This window comes from Ruditapes philippinarum, unplaced genomic scaffold (genome assembly GCF_026571515.1).
Source record: "Ruditapes philippinarum isolate M1 unplaced genomic scaffold, ASM2657151v2 ctg1755_1_1_1_1, whole genome shotgun sequence".
In the NCBI taxonomy this organism is placed as follows: domain Eukaryota; kingdom Metazoa; phylum Mollusca; class Bivalvia; order Venerida; family Veneridae; genus Ruditapes; species Ruditapes philippinarum.
Genome location: NW_026861259.1, coordinates 45,412 through 73,348, shown reverse-complemented (window position 1 = coordinate 73,348; position 27,937 = coordinate 45,412). Strand labels below are relative to the sequence as shown.

Genomic DNA, 27,937 nt, shown 5'->3' with positions numbered 1-27,937 from the left:
TTAACTCATTTCGTCCATGGAGTCTTTATGATTTTTATACGCCAATGCAGAATCACATTTTGCCCATGCAGGTTTCGTAAATCTCATTTCGCCCATATATCGTTCTTAAATCTCATTCACTCATACATTTTTTGTAAATTTCATTTCTCCAATACAGTTTTCGTACACACAGTTTTCGAAAATTTCATTTCACTCATACAGATTTCGTAAAGTTTCACCGATGCAGTCTCCGATTTCTGAGGCATTATGTGCCTAACGTAAAGTAGTTAATGGATTGTGAATAACTATTAATTTCTCAACAGTTTTAAATGCGTTTCCACATAACTATGTTCCTATTTAACTTCATTTGCTTATCTTTAGAACTACAAATTTAATATGAAAAGCACTTATGAACAAATAAGCTATGGTTGTACTTTTTAAACTTCCCTCGTGATGTTAAATTTGTGGTACATAAGACTGATGTTCCCTGTGCTTCCCTCATACTAGGCCCTCTTCCTTTTTATTTAAACTTCTTCGCATTGTAAGATACGTTTGTGTCACTTTCGAAATAAAAATGAGAATTTCATTTTGTAAAATTATCTTTCTGAATTACCTACTTACATGTGCAAAGTCAGAGGAACCGCACTGTTCAAAATATGATTTTGAAGAGAAAGTTTTAGAGAAAATGGTTCGCATGGAATTTCAAATGGAGAGAATGAAATCTGAAATGGAACAAACAGTGAAAAATGTTGACCGGAAACTGAATAAAATGGATGAAAAAGAGGCAAAAAGTTCGTATACCATTACAACAACACTGGCAACGTTTGGTGAGAAAATCGAAGCACTACAAAACAAAACAACAGAGGTTATTGACACAAAATTAAAGGAACTGCAAATTCTTAAAGGTAAATCTAATTAGTCATATAAATTTTAGTTCATTCACATTATTGTTCAAGGACGAACCAATGCTATGTAGTTCATAGTTTATGTCTTCACATATTCATTTTTACCTATGACCATTTGACAAATTGAAATATCCAAAACTTAATTAATGTTCATATTTCAATAACCGTCTTCTCAAAAACGATATAACCTGTCAACCTCTGTAACTGTATTTGTCTTTTTTTAATTTCCATTTCTTAAAGTTTATATGTTTTTTTTTTATTTGAATACTGTTTCTAAAAACAAGTATTTATTATACATTGTATTTATTACTGCTATCTAGTACAAAGCAGAGTAACCTGTATAAGACAACATATCATCATTTTAAAAGGTACACAAAAAAGAAAGAAAAAAACGATTGATTTTTATGTGCAGGTTGATGTAAACCTAGATGTAGATATGTACGTGAATGTAGATTTATGATATATGTGATCAAAAAGGATAGAAAACTGTTGCTTTAAAAAAACAACAAATATATGACGTCCGTCTCCTTACATTCCCTTATTTTTCTTTCATTCTTTTATTTATTTACTTCTTTTGGTTGAGCGTTGCACCAACATAGAAAGAGCGTAAAATGGCAATTTGCTAGCTTTATAGGCGGAAGACTTTGCGCATTATCTCAACGTTAGACTATTAAGATGTGTAAATGGGAAAAATGCCAGAAGCTCGCACAATATAATTTTATTAACTCGTTTAATGAATTTAGTTTTTAATCTGAACTTCAACGGGTGCTTTTATGGCCATTTTTTATAATATAATATTTTACGATCTAAAGAATTGGTTATTTTAGTATTGTAAACAATTATCTATCAATCAAATAAAAGAAAATAAATTATGTTTTCGCATTCAAAATTATCCATATGGAACGGCACGTGCGTAAATAGATATAACACTTTATTTCCTTGTACAGGCATTTTGTGTAATGCAATCTTTGTTGATTTTCTTTTATAAAAAAATAAACTTTCAAAGAATGAGCTGCCTAAAATGCCCCCAATCCGTCAATAAACCGTGCCGGCGTCTTGGTTACTAAAGTTTCGTTGTCACACCTGCATTATGTTTTATTTTTAGTTGTATCATAGTTTTGGGACTTTTCTGCTGAAAATGTGTCAGAGTAAACTCAAATAATACATATACGGGGTTAACTTTTTATAACGGCAGAGAAAGAGATAGCATTAGATATATCATATATCATATTCCAATGCGCGTTCATTTGTGACTTTTCCTCTGGGGTTTCCTATTGTGACAACAGGATATATGTTTTTATTTTTAACTGATACAAAATAGAAAGAACATCAAGACATTCGGCAATCTCATTTCAATTCCGCGTACAAACCGGATAGCCTCGTGTTTCGAGACTCTTTCTATTACATAGAAATGCAAACCATTATCATTTTTTATCAACCTTTAGGTATTTATTCGAAAAAAAACAAGAAAAAATAAAACAACAAAAAACAAACAAGAACAACAAAAAAAACACATAAAAAACAGGATCTGTATATCATAAGGCACCTTTGCAATATTGGACTCAAACTCGTTAAGCGTTAAGGGTGTGCCCATTCGCCTTTTCCTTATGTAAGGAAACTAAGACGTGTTATTCGTCCAACTTATCATGAACAACAGTATCTTTATTAAATACACTATTATAAATATACGTGTACTAGTAAGGATAAGACACATTTCTATCATTGTCACGTCGAGTTGAAACACTTAGTATAGAACAAAATTATATATGACATGGTGCCATTTTGTAGTTTTTGCTCTTAAGGGGCCATGAAAATCCACTTCGGTACAAGCACTTAATTATATTAGATGCTTAACTCGTTATTTATATTTTAACGAAGATGTGGTCAAATATTGATGGCAATTTAACAATTCTTCGAAGTGTACACTCATTTAATAACTTTTATTTTTGTCTCTTTCACCGACATATCATTTTGTTAACCTTACTAATGGTCCTACTTCAGATCAGATTGTGACACCAACTGTGGCATTCAAGGCAAGGCTAAATGATCACACTGCTGCTCCTAAAGGTCAAGTTATTGTGTTTCCTGTAGTACTTTTCAATGAAGGAGATGCCTTCAGCAGTGAGACAGGGAAATTCACGGCCACAACAAACGGAACATATCTATTTAGTATAGCATTATGTGTGCAGGCAAACAATTGGATGTACGTGGTTATAATGGTTGATGGTGTAGCATACACCAGGACAAACATGTATGGTGACGCAAATAACGGCTGTCATACAGCTGACACTGTCGCTGTATTAAAAGCTGGACAGAGCGTGTGGGTTCAGCCGTTTGCTAGTTCATCTGGTAATATAATCAGACATTCTTCTTCACAATTTTGGAACACATTTTCCGGCGTTTTGCTCCATAAATAAATACATTATTTACTGCTTATGATTTCACACGAGTTGTTGTACAATTATTAAATATTATCAACATGTTGATGAAACAAAAGAAAAACGACTCTGTGGATAGGTATTAAAACATTTCATTCATTTATCATCATAATCTTAAAGACATTTGATATTACTTACTTTGTATAATAATGTAAACATAATGTCACAATGTTTCATTATTGTGTTATCTCACTAATGGTAAATAAAGCATCAGGTTAATATACATCATTGTACTTAACATAAAGATATTTTTGGCAAGTTTTCATGTAGCCGGATGGAGTACAAAGGTTCCAAGCCAGAGCTTAAATGACAATATCATATACAACTTGGATTTTATTAACAGGTGACTTATTGCATGAAAAGTATTGATTGGAACCTTACGATGAAGCGAATGCACCTATTTAAACCAAACGGATACTGCGTGTTCGCCTTTATGGCGGTAATTCGAACATTTGCAAATTTGAATGCAAGACGCTACATAGAAATAGGGCAGATTAGCCTTAATACTTCTCTTTTTTATTTGAAGGTTTTATATGACAAATGTATACGTGTAATTAAAAGTAAAAACACAACCGTTGTTATCATGGTTATAGTACAATGTTGCAAAGATAAGGTAGTAACAGCAAGCCCTTCTCATTATTTCTCATTTACGCAAGAACCGTAGTTCTTAAGATAAACGTCATATTTAGGATGTAACCTTTCGTTGTATATGAATGTTTGCTATGAAAGATAAACGGCATATTTAGTATGTAGTAAGTTGTTTTGAAATGTATGTTTTTTATGAAAGATAATGGTCATATTAAGTATATGATAGTTTGTTTAAAATGCTTATGATAAAGATCATATTTAGTATGGGCCCTATAACATTTTGTTTTATATGCATGGTTTTTTTATCAAAGAAAAACTTCGAAATGGCGTATTTAGTATATAATAGTTTGTTTTAAATGTGCTTTTTGAAGATAAAGGCCATATTTAGTATGTAATATTTGTTTTATATGTATGTTTTTATAAAAGATAAACGATATTTAATATATAGTTGCTTGGTTTTAAATGTATGATTCTTATGAAAGATAAAGGTCATATTAAATGATTCTTTCTTTTTCTTTCTTAAATTAGAAAAAAACGTTTCATTAATAATCTTATAGCTGTCTCATTGCACAAGCCCTAACATTACACAACAAAAGAACTTCACACATTTAAAATGAGGTCAGTTTTATTCATAATAACTCTATGTCCAATGAAATCCATATATACCATCAGCGTAAACTCCCGTAATACTAAGAGCAGTAGTAGCATATACTGTACTGTCGTCTCAAACTTACGCAAATATCTACTGCACTAAGAACTAACGCTACTGCATATATGTATTTCGCATTTGTGTTCCTATTCACAGATATAGCAGACCTCACTTAGATTTAATTATCTAATCTCTACATTCACTGAATGTACTGTGACCAAATGCACTTAGTTTTTCAGTCAAATAATCCCGCAGCAGCTATGTTAAGTTGAAATTGTTCCTGTTTTAAGATTTTCGATGTGGTACCACTAGTTCTAAAAAATATTAAGCTAACATTGACAGTATTCCAAGCTTAAATGAAATGAGAAAAACACACAAAGAATATCGGATGGTATTTTAAATATAACGCGAATGATAATATGTATATATATATTTAGAAGTGTAATCAAAAACTTCAATATAAATTTGCTGTAGCTTTCGGCCTTGTGGCCTTCTTCAGCAGTATTAATGAAACATACAAATATATCAAACAAAACAATGGAAGTGACTTAACGCCATTGAGCGATGCCCGCCTTGGCGTTGATTGCAGTTTGCCGTGTTATTCTTTAGTATTTACTCTTAATCTATTTTTCCGCAAATTTTCTAAAAAATTTCGGTATTGGTCATTCCCGTATTTCTAGACACATTATTGTAAAATCACTGGCTGTGTGCCTGTTTGTGTAAAATTGTGCGCTAACGTTTTCTTGATAAATTAAAAAGATGTCTTTGGTACAACTTACATCCTGTTTACCATAATAAATGTGACGGTCGCTACGCTTACAACAACTGCATACACCACATAAGTAGATTTACATGTGATCTGATTGCATGCCTATTATGAGACCCCATTCATACCAATAAATGTGTCTATTGATGAAAAAATAGTTTGCTGTGGGATTTGTTATGAACAAGAATATCCTGTATGTAATAATCTTTTCTAAATGTCGTAATTGGATGATTTGGGAATTTCTTGCATTTTGCCTGAGGTGTGTAATTCAGGTAGGTGTTTTCGTACTATTTGTCCTATAGAATGACGATATAATGTACAATGAAATAAACAACAACAACCACAACAACAACACACTAAAAATCATAAATTTCAAATAATAAAACATTTGTTGAAAATATAACAGGCTAAGGTCAAAACAATATTTTTTCTGGTCGAAGAAAAGTTTCCTCATATGCAACATTTCATGCAGGAGCTAGCAAACAGAACTGCCGACCTTCTAGAGCATACATGACATGAAATGGCGACAGGACAGAAGTAAGCTTATGTGTGTATAGACCAAAGTCAAAACTATTAAAACTGCATACCTGCATAAGCTAAAATATTTCAAGAAAACCAACTTCAAGTAAAAACTTGATACTAAGACTTTAGAAAAGCACACAAATTCAAGATTCAAATAATTATCTATTTGGTTTGTGGCATTAATGACAGTTATTGCAGTATTTATCATAATATTGTTACTGCTTGACTAACGCAGTAAAGGCCATTTTGCATAATTGTACATATTTTGTGGTAATATACGTGATTTGTAATTGCATTTTGCAATGTACAATGTGTAACATACATTTTTGTTCACTTTACAACATTTTACTTTTAAATACATTTTAAATTACTAATAAAATTAGCATGGAACTGGAGATATGCTGTTTTAAGTTTGAAAACGTAAAACCCTAGTATTGACGGCACTCTCGTGATTTAGTGGCCTTATCTAAGTATAAAAGGTTTGTTTATCAATGAATTGATACATGATTTTTGACAGGTTATATGGCCCTATATAAACAGTTATTTGTAAATATATTATATTGCAATTCACCGTTTATAAACGTCAAATTAACTCATCAGAAATACTTATAATAAATTTAAAATACAGCAAGCATCTTTTTTAGAAAAAAAATCTTCATAAAGTGATAGCATCGTGTTTATAAATCTTTATAATACTGCACGTTTCTAACGTCATTTTTGATTGGATAATCGTGACGTTTATATAGTTTTGTATACACGGCTGCTGTCGATTCATGAAGAAATCTTACTTTTTTATCTAAAAATGGTGCTTGCTGAATTATAAATTCGTTATAAAGATTGTTGACAGGTAATATGGCTGTATATAAATGGCTGTTTGCAATATAACCCTCGCCTTTCGGCTCGGGTTATATTTACAAATAGCCGTTTATATAGGGCCATATAACCTGTCAACGATCTTTATAACTAATAATATAAACGTCACGATTGTCCAATGAAAAGCGAGTTACAAACGTACAATATCCTATTTGCCTTTGTATATCAGTCGGACAAATTTCGTTTTGCATTCTATAATTTCTAAACTTATATGTATATATAAAAGCATTGCATTCTGTTCAATGTTATATACATGTACAATAATGTCTGGTATTTACTGAAAATTCCAAGTCCAAGTCGAATGTTGTCGTTTCTTTTTACATGTTGTAGTAAAAGGGAAGTAACCATTGTAAGACTGCAAGACTTAGCGATTCGATTAACAACCCTTTGTAAGACTTCTTTCAATTTTGCCATATTCATATATTAGTTGATTGTTTAACGGGGTAGTGCATGATTCAGTTGTTGCCCATTTCCGGGTGCTTTTATATTTTCAGTGCAGAACATTTTTTATTGATACCTCACGACCATACGAGAAAACAATAACATAATGAAACATTAAGTAAAGTGAAAACATGACAATGCTATTAGTATATATCAAAATCATTATTTTCTTGGAAAACTAACATCTCTTTCAAATGAAGCTTTATGAAAAAATGGAAACTTATATGTTGAAGTTTATTGTTAACTCTGAAAGGAGTATATAATTGATTTGCAGTAAAATGTTTTATACATGTACAAATGTTATATACATGTACAAGAATGATTGCTATTTACCGATAAAATACAAATTGAATAATATTGGTCACCGGTTGTCGTTTCTGTATAGTGAAGGGGAGGTTACCGCTTTAAGATGGCATCAAAAAGCGATTCGAATTAACAACCATTCAGTTTTGCCATATTGCTGAGTTATTTGAGTTTTTTTCCGGGGGTAGTGAATGATTCAGTTGTTGCCCAGTTGCAAACAAAAAGACTAAGCTTCTTTAACATGCCCAGTGCAGAACACAAGTAGATATACATGAGACCTTTGTTTTTAAAGACATTGTGTCGGCGTAATAGCGGGATATCGAACCCGTGCACTCTTGCTTATTTGTCATTCCTTTATAATTTTTAAGGCACATCATACCTCAGAAATGTTGTTAAATTGTTATTTCTCAAAAGTTGTCCCTTTATACTATCCAAAACGTTACTCACTGGCTAATAACCTCAACAATCTATTTAATCTGTTGTTTTTTGCAATAAGCACTCATTTATCGTTATTTCCTTCAGGTAACAAACATCTAACATTCTGTAAAACCATTCTTCAAACATTATAAAATTCATGTCTGCCTTTTATAAAGAAGCACACCTTTATTTGTTTCTGAGATATATTGTGTCTTGAAATCTATGTAAATGTTATCCTAAAGAAAAAAGAGCATACACTGTTTTTAATGACATACGAATGAAAATTGCTGTCTTATGTTTCAGTCAATGTATAAGTATTCTTACCGGAAAAGAGAGGACGGTACAGTTTTTTAATGTAAAAATTATATATCGCCCACAAAAAAATCCTTTATTGTATATTGCCTTATATGTTAATTAATATTTTTTTCGTGTCGGAAAAACGATAGGTAGTCGTACCTTCTGGCATATATTACGAGCTAATCAAAATAAAAAGAAATGACAAAAATAGTTGGTTATGAGCTTATTTTCGTTGTATCAACAACTATAAAGAGTCAGTGATAATTGGCATTCGATTAAATTTTAAATAAGTACTTTTCATTTGATTGTAAGCTTTCGGCAGTGTGACGAAAAATGGAATTCATTGTCCACAAAATAGAGAGAATTAAGAATCCCCAAAGAAAGCCAAACACGGCACAATTGAAAATATTGCAGGCTCGGTTTGATTGAGCCTGTGCATGGACGGTACTGTCAAGTGCAAACCACCGTCCACGTCCCCCAGCACCGGCTTAAGCAGAATTCAACATGAACTGGTAAAATTTAGAATTTTGAAACATCAGCACAAAACATACATTTCTTTTGGTTACAGACACAGACCATGTAAACTGTAAAAAAACAACAACATTTAACATTTAACACAACTGGGGCAAAATATGTCTTAATCATTAAAATTTCTTTTAAACTATTTCCACAAGAATAAAGCTTCACGTGTACCATCATATATAAACAAGTGCCAATTTGATTTAAAATCTGTAAATTAGTTTTTTTTACCAAGGTTTCCTTTAAGTTTTGTTATTTTTAATGTTGTTCTGGGTTTCTCTCTATCTTTGTTGTTATTTTCTTGTTATCTTTAATACTTTAAAACCAAGGTTCAAGAGTTTAACTGTACCAGCTTTCATTTCGTTATTCTTAGACAAAACAGACATATGGAAAATGGGCCCACAGACACGCAGTCAATCATGTCTTGACTGATCTATGTTTCAGGATATTTGGTGTTTAAAATAAAGATAAACAAAGTGTTAATTAAAGGCCGTTAACATCCGTGAGAAATTCATTAACTATTAAGCATGGTTTACACATCCCTTTATTCTAACATTAAATCTGTAATTGAGAGCAGGTTACCAGAATTTTGAGGGTAGTTTAAAAAGTAAGTAATCTTAGATACTAACCCTTTCTCTGGCCTTTCCGTCTGGAAGGCGACTATTATAATTATTGGCAATCCAAGATGTGGGCAAACTTCGAAGCTTCATGTTTCTGAGATAATCTCGGATTTCAAGTGAGACACGTGCTGAATTTCTGAAGAAATAGAAAGTGAAAGATGTAATGCCTGAAGAACTGTCATTTCGAGGGCGTATGTAGCGTCATTTGAGGAATCTATCTAGCTAAAGGCCTCAACAGACGGAAGGATTTTGAAGTACAACATCCAATTAAAACTAAGATGTACAGACAAATCTTAATGTGTGAAGGCTACTATTTCTTGATTTCGGAAACCTTAAGTCTAGATGTAAGGGATAGGACATGTTCTATTTTGAAAATCTTGTCGTACAGATTTTTACAGACCTCCCACAATGACAAGTAACAGATAACCAAATTATCTCCTGATAATGGGTGTTATGAATGAAATTCCAGAACAATTAGGGCTAAAAAGTAAACATAGTAGTAAGATGGGGTAAAAATGATGTTGAAAAGCTCTTCAGGAGACCCAAAGTTGTGTTATGTTCGAATCCCAAATTATTCCGAAAATGATTATGTCACGGTATTGAATTTTTCTCTAATTACGGGAGGGGAGGTAGTTTGTATGCGGTCAGATAGCTTAGTCAGTAGAGCCGCAGTACGGTATTCCGAGGGTCCCAGGTTTGAGTCTCGGTCAGGCTTCACTTCACATTAAAAAGATATATATATATTTTTTAATGGAGGTGTTTCAATCATTACTCATGGCGAAAAAAGTATTTAGTGAGTAAAGTATGTATAAGATCAATGTAAAGGGATCCTTTTTAGGGGAAACCTCAGATGATTCTTACAGTGTAGAATTACCTTCTGAATGCAAGTGTTGTATAGCTTTGAAAATTGTACATCTTATCTCTAATTAGTGCTGTACAACTAAATCCTACCGTCTGTTGAGGCCTTAAGTCACGGAACGTCGGTAGTTTTACTACGATTACCTTTTTGCCTTAAATAATGCACGAAAAGGCATCTCAGGTCTTCCCCCACCAGTAAAACTGGTAAGTAACCTTAATCTTATTTGCAGTCTTCATGAGTATCATTCCTTCCATCCACTCTCCATGAATATCGTTTATTCCATGCAGTCTTCGTCTATTTCATTACGCCCATGACATGATGTCTTTATGAATTCTGTTTCGCCTCTGACGCCTTAATGAATATAACTTTGCTCTCGAAGTTTTACATGACGAATATTATAATGTGCTATATTCAAATATAAGTAGCAATATTCATTTACAGTTTATTTGCATATATGCAGCAACTATTACAAAAATCCAAGATATATATAGTTAATTATAAATGTTTTAAACTGCAAACTAATATACTGTATATATAAGATTTAAAAAAGTGGTCTAAAAGCAAGTACAGTTTAGGCTAAGCCTGATGAATCACCATTCATAGATATCTTTTATAAAATTGCCTAGAATCGAAATGTAAGACATATTTTTGCTTAAAGCCCATTATGCCTGAGAAATGGTATCATTTTAATTTCTCAAAAACTGTATCTTGTTTCAGGTTTCAAAATCATACTAATTTGGTATATACAAGATCTATCTTTTATACCTTTCGCTCTACTAGCAATTGGTATAATTATAGTGCATGAGTATTTTGTATGGAAGTCAAAATACTACTTTATCTGTATTTTCCTACCTTTACGATATATAACTTTACGTTCAAAGCTTATTTTCAGCTGTTCAATATCTAACATGCTCTAACATTATGAAACTCAAATTTGACATACATGTATATAGAGAATTAAGAAACTATTGATTTCTGAGGTATAATGTGCATAATGTAAAGTAGTTAATGGATTGTGAATAACTATAAATTTCTCAACAGTTTAAATGCTTTTCCACATAACTATATTCCTATTAAACTTTATTTAGAACTACAAATTTAATATGAAAAACACTTTTGATTGTACTTTTTAAACTTCCCTCACTCACGGTGTTAAATTTGTAGTACATAAGACTAATGTTCTTTGTGCTTCCCTCATACTAGACCCTCTTCCTTTTTATTTAAACTTCTTCGAATTTGAAGATACGTTTGTGTCACTTTGAAAATAAAGATGAGAATTTCATTTTGTAAAATTTTCTTTTTGAATTACCTATTCATATATGCAAATTCAGAGGAACCCCACTGTTCAAAATATGATTTTGAAGAGAAAGTTTTAGAGAAAATGGTTCGCATGGAATTTCAAATGGAGAGAATGGAATCTGAAATGGAACAAACAGTGAAAAGTGTTGACCGGAAACTGAATGAAATGGATGAAAAAGAGGCAAAAAATTCGAATACCATTAAAACAACACAGGAAAAGTTAAGTGAGAAAATGGAAGCACTTCAAAACAAAACGTCAGAGGTTATTGATACAAAATTAAAGGAACTGCAAATTCTCAAAGGTAAAACTAATTAGTCATATAAGCTTTATTCACACTATTTTTAAAACGAAACAATGCTATGTACTTCATAGATTATATTTGCACATATATATGCCCATCCGAGTGTAAATGGTCACTGAGCGGGTAAATAGAAAACTAACTAGACATTTGTCAATATTGTGTTTAATTTTTAACTTTACCATGAAAAAACATGAAAATTCTATTTGAACAACGGACATTCTATAAATATCGTTCAGAACATTCATTGGTAACGCACAATTCTTAAAAAGAGTGGGGCAGTCTTTTTATAATTTGGGTAATTTTCATATTGAATCATATTCATTTTTATTTGTTTTAGCAGTTTTTTAAAAATAAATATTACAAATTCAACTCAACTTCACAGTTAAAAATTTACCATTTTACTTATTTAAGTATTCAAAACCACAGGCGCTAGTCACATAATCAAATATTTTACATAACCGGTCTATATATGTATATAAAGATATAAGGCCCCCAACGAAACAAAAACATCATGCGGAACAAGCAAGAACACTGCTGCAAGAAACGACCAGATCACGGTTATCTCTTTCTGGTCGCCATCTGAAAGGATCAATCCAAGCGTTAACGCTTTTTATTTCATTAAAATTCTTCAAATAGCAAAGAAATGAGTAAAAGTTTCACAAAATGCCAATATTTTCAATCCATGTCGTTTTCGACGTCCAATCTATTCATGTATACAAACACGATTTCTGGTCGATTTCTACGAAATAAACAGAAAACGTCTAAAATTTCCTCATAAATTTCATAAACAAACTCTTTTTCTATCAATCTGCGAAGTCTAAATTGAACTAGAGCCCTCTTTGTACGCAAATATTTAAAAATTATTGTTTGTAGAAACGGAAATCGAGTAAAGTGCGCCATTTTTACTTTGAAGTGACAGGTAAATGAAGCAAAGAAATAGTATTATACGATTGGTCAATAGTATTCCGATAATTATCTTAACCAATCAAATCCTTGTATGATATTCAGAGCAGAACAGTATATACATGGCGATAAAATATACTGTCACAAGCGAGATCCTTGTGTATTTTTTAATGAATTACGTATGAAGAGGGCATTTGATCAGTTAAGACTTCGCAGATCGATAGGAAAAGAGTTTGTTTATGGAACGTACGTGGAAATTCTAGCCGTTTTTTGTTTTTTTCGTAAAAATCGACCAGAAATCGTGTTTGTATACATGAAAAGATTGGACGTCGAAAACGACATGGATTGAAAATATTGGCATTTTGTGAAACTTGTACTCATTTCTTTAATATTTGAGGGATTTTAATGAAATAAAAAGCGTTAACGCTTGGATTGACCCTTTCAGATGGCGACCAGAAAGAGATAACCGTGATCTGGTCCTTTCTTGCAGCAGTGTTCTTGCTTGTTCCGCATGATGTTTTTGTTTCGTTGGGGGCCTTATATCTTTATATACATATATAGACCGGTTATGTAAAATATTTGATTATGTGACTAGCGCCTGTGTTCAAAACATAATTAATGTGTTCTGAATTTTCAATAATCGTCTTCTCAAAACGATCTAACCTGTAATTCTCTGTAAATGTATTTGTTTATTTTTTTTTCAATTTTTATGATGACTTATTGTTTGAATATTATTCTTAAAAACAAGTTTCTATTACTGTTATTCTGCTATTTGTTTGTAAGGTAAAAAGCATGATAACCTGTAAAACAACCTGTCAATATTTTAAATGTTAAAAAGAAATTAATAAAGAAACCATTGATTTATAACTCAGTTTAACTTAAACATAGAGGTAGATTTATGATACAAGTTATCAAAAAAGGATACAAAGATTGTAACTTAATTGTAAAAAATTACAAATACGTGTCTTCTGTCTTCTTACATTCCTTTATTTTTATTTCATTTTTATCTATTTATTTATTTATTTTCTGTTGAGTTGCACCAACACAGATAAATGGTCAAATGGCGATTTGCTAGCTTTATAGGCGAAGACTGCATTATTTTAGCGTTACACTATTAAAACGAGAAAATGGGGAAAAATGCCAGAAGCTCGCACAGTATGACTTTATTAATTCGTTAAAAATATAGTTTTAAATCTGAACTTCAAAGAGTGTCTTATTGACCATTTTTCATGATAAAATATTTTGAGATCTTAAGGAATGGTTTGCGATCTAAATAAATGGTTATTTTAGTATTGTACACAATTATCTATCAATCAAATAAAAGAAAATACATTATGTATTTGCATGCAAAATTATCCATGCGGAACGGCACGTGCGTAAATTGATAAAACACTTACGTTTCTCGTGCACGGCATTGAAGTTGTGGTATTTAGTGTAAATGCGTTCTTTCTTGATTTTCTTTTATGAAAAATATTAAACTTTCCAAGAATGAGCTGCTTAAAATGCCCACAATCGGTCTGATTATCCCTGCCGGCGTCTTGGTTAGTAAAGCATCTTTGTAGCTGCACTATGTTAACTTTATTGATAGAAGTACAAATCATTAGCGTTATCAACCTAATAGGTAATTGATGGAATAAAGCTTGTAAATAAGATCAAGAGTCTCTGTGTTTAACCTTACGGGACATTTGTAACATATTTAAGTTCGTGTCCCGGTCGTTTTTTTCTTATTTCAGGGAACTTAGGTGTGTTATTAAACATAATTATTAGGCAGTCGCCAGTTTCGCCACATGATTTGTAAAATTAGATACATAGTTTTATAGATACTTGTACCAATTTCTTGCTTTAATTGTCGCATCGAGTTAAAATATATAGTATTGAAACAAAAGCATATATAACAGTCACATAGTTTCATTTTTCAGTTGTTGTTTGAAGACTGACCATGTAAACCCGCTCCATTATGCTTGTTCCCTTTAGAAAATTTCAACAACGTTTTGTTTTACATACAAGAAATAAATGAAATTAGAAGCACAGCCTGTTATTCTCTTTTTTAATCCAGATGTGATAAAATGTAGGTGGCCATGTAGCAATTTGGCGAAGTGTGCACACATTCAATACCTTCTATTAATGTGTCTTTCATAACCATATCTAATTGTAAACCCTACTAATGATCTTATTTCAGATAAGATTGTGACACCAACTGTGGCATTCAAGGCAAGGCTAAATGGTCACACTGCCGTTCCTGTAGGTCAAGTTATAGTGTTTCCTGTAGTACTCTTCAATGAAGGAGAAGGTTACAACAGTCAGACAGGGAAATTTACGGCCGCAATAAACGGAACATATCTATTTACTATAGCATTATGTGTGCTGGGTAGCAAGTATTTGTACGCGGATATAATGGTTGATGGTGTAGCATATACTAGGACATACATTCAAGACAAAGATAATAACGACTGTCATACAGCTGACACTGTCGTTGTGTTAAAAGCTGGACAGAGCGTGTGGGTTGAGCCGTCTTTGAGTGACTCTGGTAAAATAATCCAACATCATCCTTCATACTATTGGAACACATTTTCCGGAGTTTTGCTCAATAAATAAATACATTATTAACTGCTTATAATTTCACACGAATTGTAATATAATTATTAAATATTATCAAACATGTTTATGAAAACAAAAGAAAAATGACTCTGTGGATAAGTATTAAACCCTTTTCATTAATGAGCTAGTTAAAAGACAGTTGATATTACTTACTTGGTATAATTATGTAAACACAATGTCACAATATTTCATTACTGCGTTATCTTACTAATGGTAAATAAAAGATCAGGTTAATTAACATCATTGTACTCAACATGAAGATATATTTGAACGAGTAACCATATATCCGGATAGACATCATAACTCTAAATACGAACTCACAACGGTTCCAAGCTACAGCTTAAAAAACAAAAACATATACTTTGGCGTCTATTTACATGTGGCTTTTGCATGAAAATTATTGATTTGCACACAAAGTAAATCCTTTGGAATTAAAAATATGTTGTAAATGCATGCATCTTATTACTGCTGGCACTGCGTCCTCCCCGGTTATCGGAGTAATGCCAACGTTTATGAATATATAGAATGCAAGTCGCTACTTATAAATATGGCAGATTGGCCTTAATTCTACCCCTTTTTGATTACAATTTTATATGACACGTGTATACGTAAATTTAAAAGTAAAAATACAACCCTTGTGATACTTCAATGCATCCAAGATAAGGCAGAAACAGAAAGCCCTTTTCATTTTTTATCATTTACGCAAGAACCGTAGTTCTAAAGATAAACGTCAAATTTATTATGTAGTAGTTTGATTTTAAATGTATGTTTTTATGAAAGATAATGGTCATATTTAGTGTATTATAGATTATGGTTTGTTTAAAATGTGCTTTTTTTCGATAACGTTCATATTTAGTATATAACATTTTGTTTTATACGCATGTTTTTTTTATCAAAGGTAAAGGTCGTATTTAGTATGTAACAGTTTGTTTTAAACGTTTGCTTTTTATAAAAGATAAACGGCATATTAAGTATGTAGTAATTTGATTCTAAATGAAAGATTACAGTCATGTTTTATTATACGTACTTTTTTCTTTCTTAAATTATAGTAACGTTTTTTTTTTAAACAATCTTTTCTGATCACTGTATGATTTATAATGTAAAAATAGCATTTTGATATTTACTTTTCTTTTTTTTTCTATTTTTTCGTTCACACTGTACTTTGGATTTGTATAGGCTATAAACATTGTTTTAATACTGAAAAAAAATCGTATTCACATATTTAGTTTTAAATGTATGTTGTTTCCAAAAATAAAGGTCATATTTAGTATATAATAGTTTGTTTTCGTATGTATGTTTTCATCAAAGATTAAGGTAAAAAAAACAAGGGTCATATTTGGTAAAACATTAAGCTTTATTTGTACTTATAGACCCATTACCGGGTATCGCAAGCAGTTTTATCAATTCAAAATATATTTAGATATAATGTGCCAAGAAATAGGACATAAGATCCGTCCTATTTTTTTCAAATGTCCAACCTGCTTTATAGTTGTCTTATTGCATATGCCCTAACGGACAATTGAAATAAAACAACAACTCCACTCATTCAAAATGAAATAAGTCTTTTCATAACAACTCTATGCCCAGTGAAATCCATAGATACCATCACAGTTAACTCCTTTATCTCTAAGAACAGTAGTAGCAAATACTGTACAGTTGTTACAAATATTGGCAAATATTTACTGCATTAAGCAACAATTTTGCCACATATTTCGTATTTTCCCTTTTCAAATATAGCAGACCTCATCGAAATCTCAGATTTAATTTTCTTATCTCTACATTCACTAAATGTACTGTGACCCAACACACTTTGTTAGTCAAATATTCTTGGTTCTGTTGAAATTAGTCCTGACGTGGTACGACTAGTGCTAGCAGACGACTCTGAATTTATTAACAATAAGAAAAACAAACATAGAATAACGGATGATATTGTAAATATAAAGCGGATGATACGTTGTTGATATATTTCTATATATATAAATATAGATATAATGTACAATAACAGTAACAACAACCACAACCACAAGACAACAAAAATCATTCCATAATTTGGCTCAAATGTTAAAATGTCAAATCACAAATGGTTTGAAAATAAAACAAGCTTGACTCAAAAATCTTTTCTTTTTCTTAACTTTAATGTGTTAAAATAGAGAAAACAGAATCCCTAAAGAAAACCCAACACGGCAAAATTGTAAAATGTTGCAGGCTCGGTTTGATTGAGCCTGTTCATGGAAACCTTCCATTAGCGACTTGTGAGTTTTTCTGGTGGAGAATTTTTTTTAAGTTTCCTTATATGCAACGTTTTATGCAGGAGCTAGAAAACAGATCCACCGACCTTCAAGAGTATATAAGACATGACATGGAGAATCGAGATTGAAGTAATAATTTACATGTTTTGTGCGTATAATGACTGATTTTGCAGTATTTATCAACATATTTTACTGCATGACAAACACAGTAAATGCTATTTTTGCTTATTGTACATATTTGTTAGGAACTTACGTGGATTGTATGGGCGGTTTGCAATGTACAATGTGTAAATAACATTTTTTGTTCGCTTCACAATATTTAACTTATAAATACATATTAATAAAAATAGCGTCTGGAAGCATGCTGCTTTAAGTTTAAAAATAAAAATCAGTATTGACAGCACATATTTTTACCTTGTGATCTAATTGAAGTATAACATGTTTGTACATTATCGCATTTATGTAATGCATACATTTTGCATTTCGTCATCCGCTACAGCAGAAACGAGGCACCCGTGTCTTACTGTCACATTTCTTTTCGTCTTAAATAATTTCTGAATTTATATTAATGTATAAATGCATGTGCAAGAATAAGTAATAGAAAGAGCATCAAAACTCGTGGCTATCTAATTGATTCTTTTTGCAGAGACCTTAAGTTGTGTTTTTCATCATCATGATTTTGTAGACGCCAGTTCAAACTGTCGAGTGTTTTGATGTTCCTCCTCTTTTGTATCATAGTGAAACATAAAACCACGTTCCCTGTGGTCACAATATGAAACCCCGGAGAAAACGTGGATTGTATGGGCGATTTGCAATGTACAATGTGTAAATAACATTTTTTGTTCGCTTCACAATATTTAACTTATAAATACATATTAATAAAAAATAGCGTCTGGAAGCATGCTGCTTTAAGTTTAAAAATAAAAATCAGTATTGACAGCACATATTTTTACCTTGTGATCTAATTGAAGTATAACATGTTTGTACATTATCGCATTTATGTAATGCATACATTTTGCATTTCGTCATCCGCTACAGCAGAAACGAGGCACCCGTGTCTTACTGTCACATTTCTTTTCGTCTTAAATAATTTCTGAATTTATATTAATGTATAAATGCATGTGCAAGAATAAGTAATAGAAAGAGCATCAAAACCCGTGGCTATCTAATTGATTCTTTTTGCAGAGACCTTAAGTTGTGTTTTTCATCATCATGATTTTGTAGACGCCAGTTCAAACTGTCGAGTGTTTTGATGTTCCTCCTCTTTTGTATCATAGTGAAACATAAAACCACGTTCCCTGTGGGCACAATATGAAACCCCGGAGAAAAGTAACCAATGAACGAGCATCTTAATATGATATTTCTGTCGCTTTCCCTTTCTCTTCCGTCACAATAAGTAAACTCCAGCAAAAATGAGCCAATCAATGGGTATGCTCTGGAGTGCGGGCAAATAACACCTGCAATCCAGTTAACGCACGGTGCATGTATATGTATACAATTTAACTCGGACACATTTTAAACAGAAAGGTCCGCATACTATGATACATTTCGTATTTATCGAAAATTCCAAGTCAAAAGTCGAGGGATATTTGTCACCAATTATCTTAACTGTATTCTGAAGGGGAAGTAACTGCTGTAAGACTGCAAACCAAAGCGATTCGATTAACAAACCTTTGTCAGGTACCATTAAATTTTTGCCAATTTTATAATTTAAATTTGCTTTTTTTTTCTTTGGGGCATGCATAAATAAAGTTCTGCATTTTCCAAGGGGGCCCTAGTTTTTTTTTATTTTCCGGTGCAGAACATTTTTTTTATCGATACTCGGGCCCAAACTTGGCATGCGGGGAAACCCAAATAACGAAATTATAAAATGAAACCATGGGCAATGCCTTTTATGAGATATGTCAAAAGAAAAATTAATGTTTTTTTATACAATTAATACAAAAGGATTTAAAAATAAGAAGTCAGAATAAAAAAAACAGTAAATTTATTATATATGAAACCTGAAAATAATTTCAGTAAGGTGTCACTGCTTCCTAATTTTAAATCTTTGAAAGATCGAAGGTCAACATTGTATATATTAATAAATTTGAAGGAAAAATGTTTATAAACATGTACAAATGTTTTATACATGTACAAAAATGATTGGTATTTACCGATAAAATGCAAGCCGAATAATATTTGTCACCGGTTGTCGTTTCTGTATAGTGAAGGGGAGGCTACCGCTGTAAGATAGCGACACAAGGCGATTTGATTAATAACCCTTTGTAATATATCATTCAATTTTGCCATATTGCTGGGTTAGTTGAGTTTTTTTCAAGAGTAGTGAGTTATACAGTTGTTGCCCAATTCCAAAAGGGACTAGTGTTTTTTTACATGCCCGGTGTAGAACACCAATAGATACATGGGACCTCCGTTTCTTAAATACATGTTGGAAATAGAACCTGTGCACATTTGATTATTTGGCCAGTGAGTTTACACTGTAGCAGGGATCCGAAACAAACCCAATCATTAGACGAAGATCTCCCATACGATATTTGATATAATTATTTTGTTCACAACTGAAGTCATGTGTCACTCCTTTATAGTTTTTAAAGGCCCATTATACCAGAAATGCTTTTATTTTTATTTCTCAAAAGTTTTATTAGTTTGACGATCATTTATAGTATCCAAAAGGTTATTGCCAATTACCTGAATCATTTTCGCAACTTTCTTCAGGTAACAAGCATCAAAACATTCTCTTAAACCATTCTTCAAACATTATTATATTCGTGATTGCCTTTCTACAGAAGTACATTTATTTGTTTTTGAGACAAATCATGCATTTTAATCTTTGAACAACAACGGTAAAGAAAATCTTTAAGAAATAAGAGCATACACTATTTTTTATGGTTTACGATATAAAAATGGTGACTTATGTTTCTGTCAATATATAGCTTGTTAACCGGATAAGCGAGAAAGGTATAACTTGTTTAAGGTGAAAAAACAACCCAAACACAATACATCGACCTCGAAATAAGTCTTTAATTGTATATCTTTTTTGTACTATTTAATTAAGAATCGGAGCACCGTGCAATAAAGCAGCACACTTACTTCAATGTCATGGTTTTTGAAACTTTCGAACAATTACGCTATCATCAAGTGAACAATTAAAGTCATGTAAACTAGTCTATAGCACTTAACAACCTAAGATGATTTAATTATAAGTGATAGAGACAGCGTGAAAAGTAGTGGTAGCGGTAGCGGCAGCGGCAGCGGCAGCAGCAACAGCAGCAGCAGTAGTAGTAGTAGTAGTAGTAGTAGTAGTAGAAGAAGATGTAGTAGTAGTAGTATTTGTAGTAGTAGTAGTAGTAGTAGTAGTAGTAGTAGTAGTAGTAGTAGTAGTAGTTGTAGTAGTAACAGTAGTAGCAGTAGCAGTAGCAGTAGTAGGGTAGTAGTAGAAGTAATAGTAGTAGTAGTAGTAGCAGCAGCAGCAGCAGCAGCAGTAGCAGTGTAGTAGTAGTAGTAGTAGTAGTAGCAGTAGCAGTAGCAGTAGCAGTAGCAGTAGTAGTAGTAGTAGTAGTAGTAGTAGTAGTAGAAGTAATAGAAGTAGTAGCAGCAGTAGCAGAAGCAGCAGCATTTGTTTCTGATATTTGATTTTACATAATGTACAAAGCAGAATAACCTGTGAGACAACATGTAAATATTTAAACAACCATTTGATTTTATTTCCTTCTTGTAACAAAGATTAAGTGTTTTTTAATTCATCATAATTACCACGAGATATAAAACACTTTTTGCACTTTGAGCATACTTCATATACTGTACAAATTTATATACTCCCTGATTTTTTTATTTACCCCCCCCCCCTCTTTCAAGGGTAAGAGGTAAATACCCCTAAAGAAAGATAGAAGTGACAACACTAATCAAAGTAATTATGTCTTCAAAAAAGATCTAAATGTTGATAACTGCAATATTTTAGTACTACATAAGGTTACAGTAGCAAACAAATATACCTTAATTTAATAAGTTCTAGGTTCTTATAATATTCTAAAAGTACGTTTTTTTGAAGGAAAAAAATTTCTTTTAAAAGTTTTTTTTGAAATTCTATTTCATTTTTCCCACCTTTTTTAAATTTTTAAATTTAAAAAGTTTAAATTTATTCCTTTTTAACAAGAATCATGCTTTAATAAACAAATTCTCTTTCCATAAATCTCAGTCGTTTTTTAACGTAAAAAAAAAAATAGCGACTGAATTGATATTTTATAGAAGTATTCCGTTATTTCCGTAATCAATAAAATAAGAAGTAGAAATATTTTCTATAGTTATAAGAACACATTATATTTCATCGTACTTAGACAAAAAAAAAATGAAATGAATAACAAACAAATTTGCTGTGGATGTAGGCATTGGTTTGCTACCGTATATGAATCACCGCCGTATGATAACATCTGCGATTGTTTCTAAATTCAAAATTTTATGATAACATGATTTAATGTTGATACTGCATTAGCCGGTATTAAGGGGCATAGACAGTAGCTTGCACTTGACAGTACTTCCATGAACAGGCTCAATTAGACTTAGTCTGAAACATTTTCAATTTTGCCGTTTTGGTGTTCTTTAGGAATTTTAATGCTCCAATTGTGCTGCGAAGGCATGACACTACTAAATATTCTAAACGAATTCAAATGAATATAATTCGAATTGAAAGTTACTATTTAAAATACATGTAAAGTGCTGATTAATAACTACTTGATAAAATATGAAAATGCATTCCACTCTGACGCAATCGCCAAACTGCAGATGAGACGTAATGTTGTATAATTATACAGTTATCGAAGTGTCATTAAAGTTTAGTTTAAACTTAAATCAAGCGCGTTAAATGAAACTAAGAATGTAAATATTCGACAAAGGTATCATCCTGAGCATACCTATGAACTTATAACAAGCTACATAATTGATATTCTATTAACATTCGGTTGAATTAAGTAAAACTGTTATTTTGTAGGTAGTATTTTGAATTGCATGATCGATAGTTTATGCACATTTGGGAAGATGTATCATATTTCTAATTTCAAATTTGCACAGAAAGTTGGTAAGACCTTGTTATTGTTTTCATTTCTTTCTTCCAAAGCTCGAAGAACAATGGGAAAAAACTTTTGTCATAGGGCATAAAAGTTCGTGAGATATTCATTAAATATATCATGATATACATATCCTGTTATTACAAAGCAGATATCCGCTATTTTGAGGGAGGTGTAACAAGTAAGTATCCTTAAATACTAGTATAACTGTATCAATACAATGTCAACTTTAAGCGTATTTCAATCATAACAAACTGATGGATTATTGGTTTTAAACTGATAACAATAGATGTTGCCAACACGACACAAACCTTATCCTTTACCAATGGTGATAAAGATTCGAGAAAGGTCGGATTGACGCATATTGCCCATGCAGTCTTTAAGAATCACATTTTGCCCATGCAGTCTTTATAAAATTTTCATTTTGCCCATACAGTTCACGTAAATCTCACTTCGCCCATACAAATTTAGTAAATTTCATTTCGCCCATGCATTTTGACAAGGCCAGAATTTAAGATAATAATGCTTACGCTCTTAAGTTATCATGATAGTATATTGCTTTCTATCGTGGTTACAAAAATTGGAAATTTTCGGACATGCGCAGGAGTGCCATTCTTTTTGCCGACACATTTTGTAAACTTGCGTTCACAAAATATGTGGATTGTTGCAGATGATGGGAACATTTTTCTAAAATTATTTGTTTATAGAATGAGAGATCAATATAGGCAGAATTTGCACGAACATTTAAATCAAAGTTAAAAGTTAGATTTATATCGTTTGTATAAATCTAAGTTTATCCATGAGACATATTTATCTGTTGTTTAATTTGTAATTGAGAAATGCACTTGCAGAATGACGTACTTCATCACATGATTTCAACATTGAAAGAGGTAGATATAGACAAGAAGAGAGATCTGAGCGTATATTTAATTTATGTAAAGTTTCAGTAGCAACAAAATACCATTTTGTAATGATATGTACAGCTCACAAAAATTTAGGATCAAAATACTTACCGAGCAAATATTTTGTTAATCCAAATATAATCATAAATTAAATATATCAATGAGTTATCAGGCTGAAAATATTAAAGATAAGTTGGCAAAGTTTGTATTCCATGCATTAGAAGAAAAGAAAAAAAGATTATTAAGTGTTGGAACATGACTATTAATATGATAAGTTTCACCACTATATAGTACCAAGATTTTTGTTTATACATAATGTTACTTGTACTATATTCCATTGTATGAAAATCTATTGATATATTCAATATCATCCTGATTTAAAAAAAAGATTAAACTTCAATGACAAAAGTAGGATAAGAGATTTTAGATAGCTAAATGTACTTACTATTTACAGAACTTATATAACTATTAAAGTTACAATAAAAGCAATTTAGTCATTTTTCATTGCATATAAAGTATAATATGGGTTGTGAAACTTCTTGAACCTTTAATGATTTCTTTTTTTAATTTTTAACTTCTTAAAATTTAGTTTTCTCGAACATATGATATCTCTTTTAAGATAAAAAATGTGTTTTACTTATCTTGAGATGTGGTAGATTTTATAATAATACTTATCCTCACCTCCCAAAATAATAATAATAATAACAATTATAATAATAATAATAATAATAAGAAGAAGAAGAAGAAGAGGAAGAAGAAGAAGGAGAAGAAGAAACACCACAACAACTTGGGTTGTTTATCAATTCCATGGCTCACTCTGTCATTTACTTGCTACACCCATGCCATGGTGTTATTTATGATTACAGCGTAGTTTTAAATCTGAGACGTTATAAAATATGAAGATACTTTTTAAACTTCCCTCTTAGGTTAAACGTTGAAGTGTGTACTGTTCCCTCAAATTGTATCCACTTTCCCATACATCTCAAGTATTTTCAATTCGATAGAAACTTGTGAAACATTGAAAATAAAAATGAAGATATCGTTCTGTAAAGCTTTCTTTCTTAATTATTTGCTAATGTTTGCAAAGTCGGAGGAACCGCACTGTTCAAAATATGATTTCGAAGAGAAAGTGTTAGAGAAAATGGTTCGCATGGAATTTCAAATGGAGAGAATGAAATCTGAAATGGAACAAACAGTGAAAAGTGTTGACCGGAAACTGAATGAAATGGATGAAAAAGAGGCAAAAAGTTCGTATACCATTAAAACAACACAGGAAAAGTTAAGTGAGAAAATGGAAGCACTACAAAACAAAACAGTAGAAAGTGTTGACCGGAAACTGAATGAAATGGATGAAAAAGAGGCAAAAAGTTCGTATACCATTAAAACAACACAGGAAAAGTTAAGTGAGAAAATGGAAGCACTACAAAACAAAACAGTAGAAAGTGTTGACCGGAAACTGAATGAAATGGATGAAAAAGAGGCAAAAAGTTCGAATACCATTAAAACAACACAGGAAAAGTTAAGTGAGAAAATCGAAGCACTACAAAACAAAACAACAGAGGTTATTGACACAAAATTAAAGGAACTGCAAATTCTTAAAGGTAAATCTAATTAGTCATATAAATGTTAGTTCATTAAAATTATTGTTCAAGCACGAACCAATGCTATGTAGTTCATAATTATTTCTAGTCATTTTTTGGTTCTTAAAATTCAAAAAAAAATGTAACTGCTTTTTGATTATAAAGTACAAAGCAGGGTAACCTGTACAACAACATATCAATATGATTTTACGTCAAGGGTTGATTTATATATACGTGCATGTTGATTTATACCTGGAGGTAGATATGTACGCGAATGTCGAATTATAATATGAAAAACGAACTGGCTTGTATCAAGTTTACAAATGCGTGTCATTCGTCTCCTTACATCCCCTTGCCTAAATATTTCTTAACGTCGCACCAACACAATATAGGTCAAATAGCGACATGCCAACTTTACTGATGGAGAAAGATCCTCAAGTGTCACTTTGGGCATTATTATAGGCACTAACGGCACCTGAGTAATACCTCCAACGTTCCGAAATCTAGCTGGATATCTTTCTCACATGACAGAAGACAAAGACGCAAGTGCAGATCGAAACCACAACGTTAACTGTGAGAGGTAAATTGTTTGAAGTCAATGACCTTAACCACTCACCCACGGACGCCCCTTTGCCAACAAAACTTTTTTGTGTTCGCTGTTTACACAATAATAAAATATAATCTCTAGTCTTTCCTTGACATTAAGTCGTGCTATTGCCCCAAGGTTGTAGTTCTTAAAATGAAAATTTAAACATAAACCACGGCACGTTGTAATAATATCATTTTATAATTGAGGATATTGAATGAATGTAGTTTTAATTACAAGCTGAAAACAATCAAATTATGCGAGCCTCTGGCGAGCATGATATTATTTTATTCAAAGATTTCAATAAATTTAGTATTGAATATACACGAATTAATGAATAATAGTCTATTTATCAGATCTTCAAAATACGAATGGTTAACATTTAAAAAGAGTCATTTTCACTGTCGTGCCAATTGTGTAACGCTTACATTAGCACACTCTAATGTAACGAACATGACGTCACGTCAAAGTGTTACAATGTATTTCACTTGAATAATTTCGTTTTTATCTTTATCACATAAGCTACGGCGTTAGAGCGTAATAAACCCATATTTGTATCTCCAGCAAATGACGTCAAGTCAAAGTGTTATCACCCTTGTAATATAATTTTCATGTAATTGCGTTAAACGACAAATTTTAGGTGTTATAACAATTTGACGTGATGATAATTACATTATTCACAAACATAAAGCGAGCAAATGCTACACTATACAGTACAGACGACTAAATGAAAACATAAGACTTTTTTGTAAACTGTGCTTATTCCGACTATTTGATAAATAAAATATTATATTCATGTGGATTCTTTGCTATATTAATTGAAAAAATTATAAGTTTATACTCATTCAAAACCCCTATTAATATCTCTTTCATTTGCGTATCATTTTGTAAAGATTACATATGATTCTATTTCAGATCAGATTGTGACACCGACTGTGGCATTCAAGGCAAGACTAAACGTTGACATTGCCGCTCCTAGAGGTCGAGTTATTGTGTTTCCTGTAGTACTCTTCAATGAAGGAGATGCTTACAGCAGTCAGACAGGGAAATTTACGGCCACATCAAACGGAACATATCTTTTTACTATAGGATTTTGCGTGAAGTTTCAAAAAACATTGTACGTGGATATAATGGTTGATGGTGTAGCATTCACTAAGGCAACTTTTTATGGCGACGCAAATCACGAATGTTTAACAGCTGATGCTGTCGCTGTGTTAAAAACTGGTCAGAGCGTGTGGGTGCAGCCATCTGATAGTAATTCTGGTATTATAATTCACCAAGGTGCAACCAGATGGAACACATTTTCTGGAGTTTTGCTCCATAAATAAATATTTCCTACAAAGGATTTCATACGAGTTGCTATACAATTATTAAATATTATCAAACACGTTGACGAAACGAATGAAAAGCGCTACTGTGGATATATGTTAAACATTTCTCATGAATGAGTTTAACGACCTTTGATATAACTAACTTATTATATAAAACACAATGCAACAATGTCTCATTACTTTTTTATCTCACAAATGTTAAATAAAGCATCATAATTATTGACATCATTGTACACAACATGAAGATATATGATTTAAGAATGCATGTATTTCTTCACTGCGGGTACTGCGTCCTCGCCGGCATTTGTAAATTTGAATACATGGCGCAACATATAAAAAGGGCAACTTGGCTTTTATCATTTGCCTTTTTACTTAAAGTTTTGTATGACACGTGTTTACGTGTATTTAAAAGTAAAAATACAACCTCTAATAAAACTACAATGTTGTAAAGATAAGGTAGTAAAAGCAAGGCATTCTCATTTTGTCTCATTTAAGCAAGAACCGTGGTTTTAAAGATAATCGTCATATTAAGTATGTAACAGTTTGTTTGATATGTATTATAAAAGATGAACGGCATATTTAGTATGTAGTAGCTTGTTTTTAAATGTATGTATTTTATGAAAAATAAAGGGCATATTTAGTATGTCACAGTTTGTTTTGTAAGTATGTTTTTTTATGAAATATAAAGGTCATATTTTATGATACTTTCTTTTTTTCTTTCTTAAATTAGAATAACGTTTCATTAAACAATCTCTTCTGATAACTGTACGATTTATAATGTATAAATAACATTTTGTTGTTTGCTGTTCTATTTTTCTATTCAAACTTTACTTTGGTTTTGTATAGGCTATAAACAATGTCATTGTTTTAACATTTTTAATACTGAATAAAATTTTCGTATTCGTATATTTAGTTTTAAATGTATGTTGTTTCCAAATAAAAGGTCAT

At 31.6% G+C, this 27,937-nt stretch overlaps 3 protein-coding genes across 3 annotated transcripts; all 3 read left to right on the top strand.

Moving 5' to 3' along the window:
• Nucleotides 1-446: 446 nt before the first annotated feature.
• Nucleotides 447-4,274, top strand: LOC132715082 (heavy metal-binding protein HIP-like). The gene is made up of 2 exons (XM_060698056.1): nucleotides 447-884; nucleotides 2,886-4,274. The coding sequence occupies exons 1-2, from the start codon at nucleotides 554-556 to the stop codon at nucleotides 3,299-3,301; spliced, it is 747 nt and encodes a 248-aa protein (XP_060554039.1). The 5' UTR covers nucleotides 447-553; the 3' UTR covers nucleotides 3,302-4,274.
• A 7,126-nt stretch (nucleotides 4,275-11,400) lies between these two features.
• Nucleotides 11,401-16,392, top strand: LOC132715081 (C1q-related factor-like). Its single transcript, XM_060698055.1, has 2 exons — nucleotides 11,401-11,777; nucleotides 14,860-16,392. The coding sequence occupies exons 1-2, from the start codon at nucleotides 11,447-11,449 to the stop codon at nucleotides 15,273-15,275; spliced, it is 747 nt and encodes a 248-aa protein (XP_060554038.1). The 5' UTR covers nucleotides 11,401-11,446; the 3' UTR covers nucleotides 15,276-16,392.
• An 8,130-nt stretch (nucleotides 16,393-24,522) lies between these two features.
• On the top strand, nucleotides 24,523-26,986 carry LOC132715084 (uncharacterized). Its single transcript, XM_060698058.1, has 2 exons — nucleotides 24,523-25,093; nucleotides 26,574-26,986. The coding sequence occupies exons 1-2, from the start codon at nucleotides 24,523-24,525 to the stop codon at nucleotides 26,984-26,986; spliced, it is 984 nt and encodes a 327-aa protein (XP_060554041.1).
• The last annotated feature ends 951 nt before the right edge of the window (nucleotides 26,987-27,937 follow it).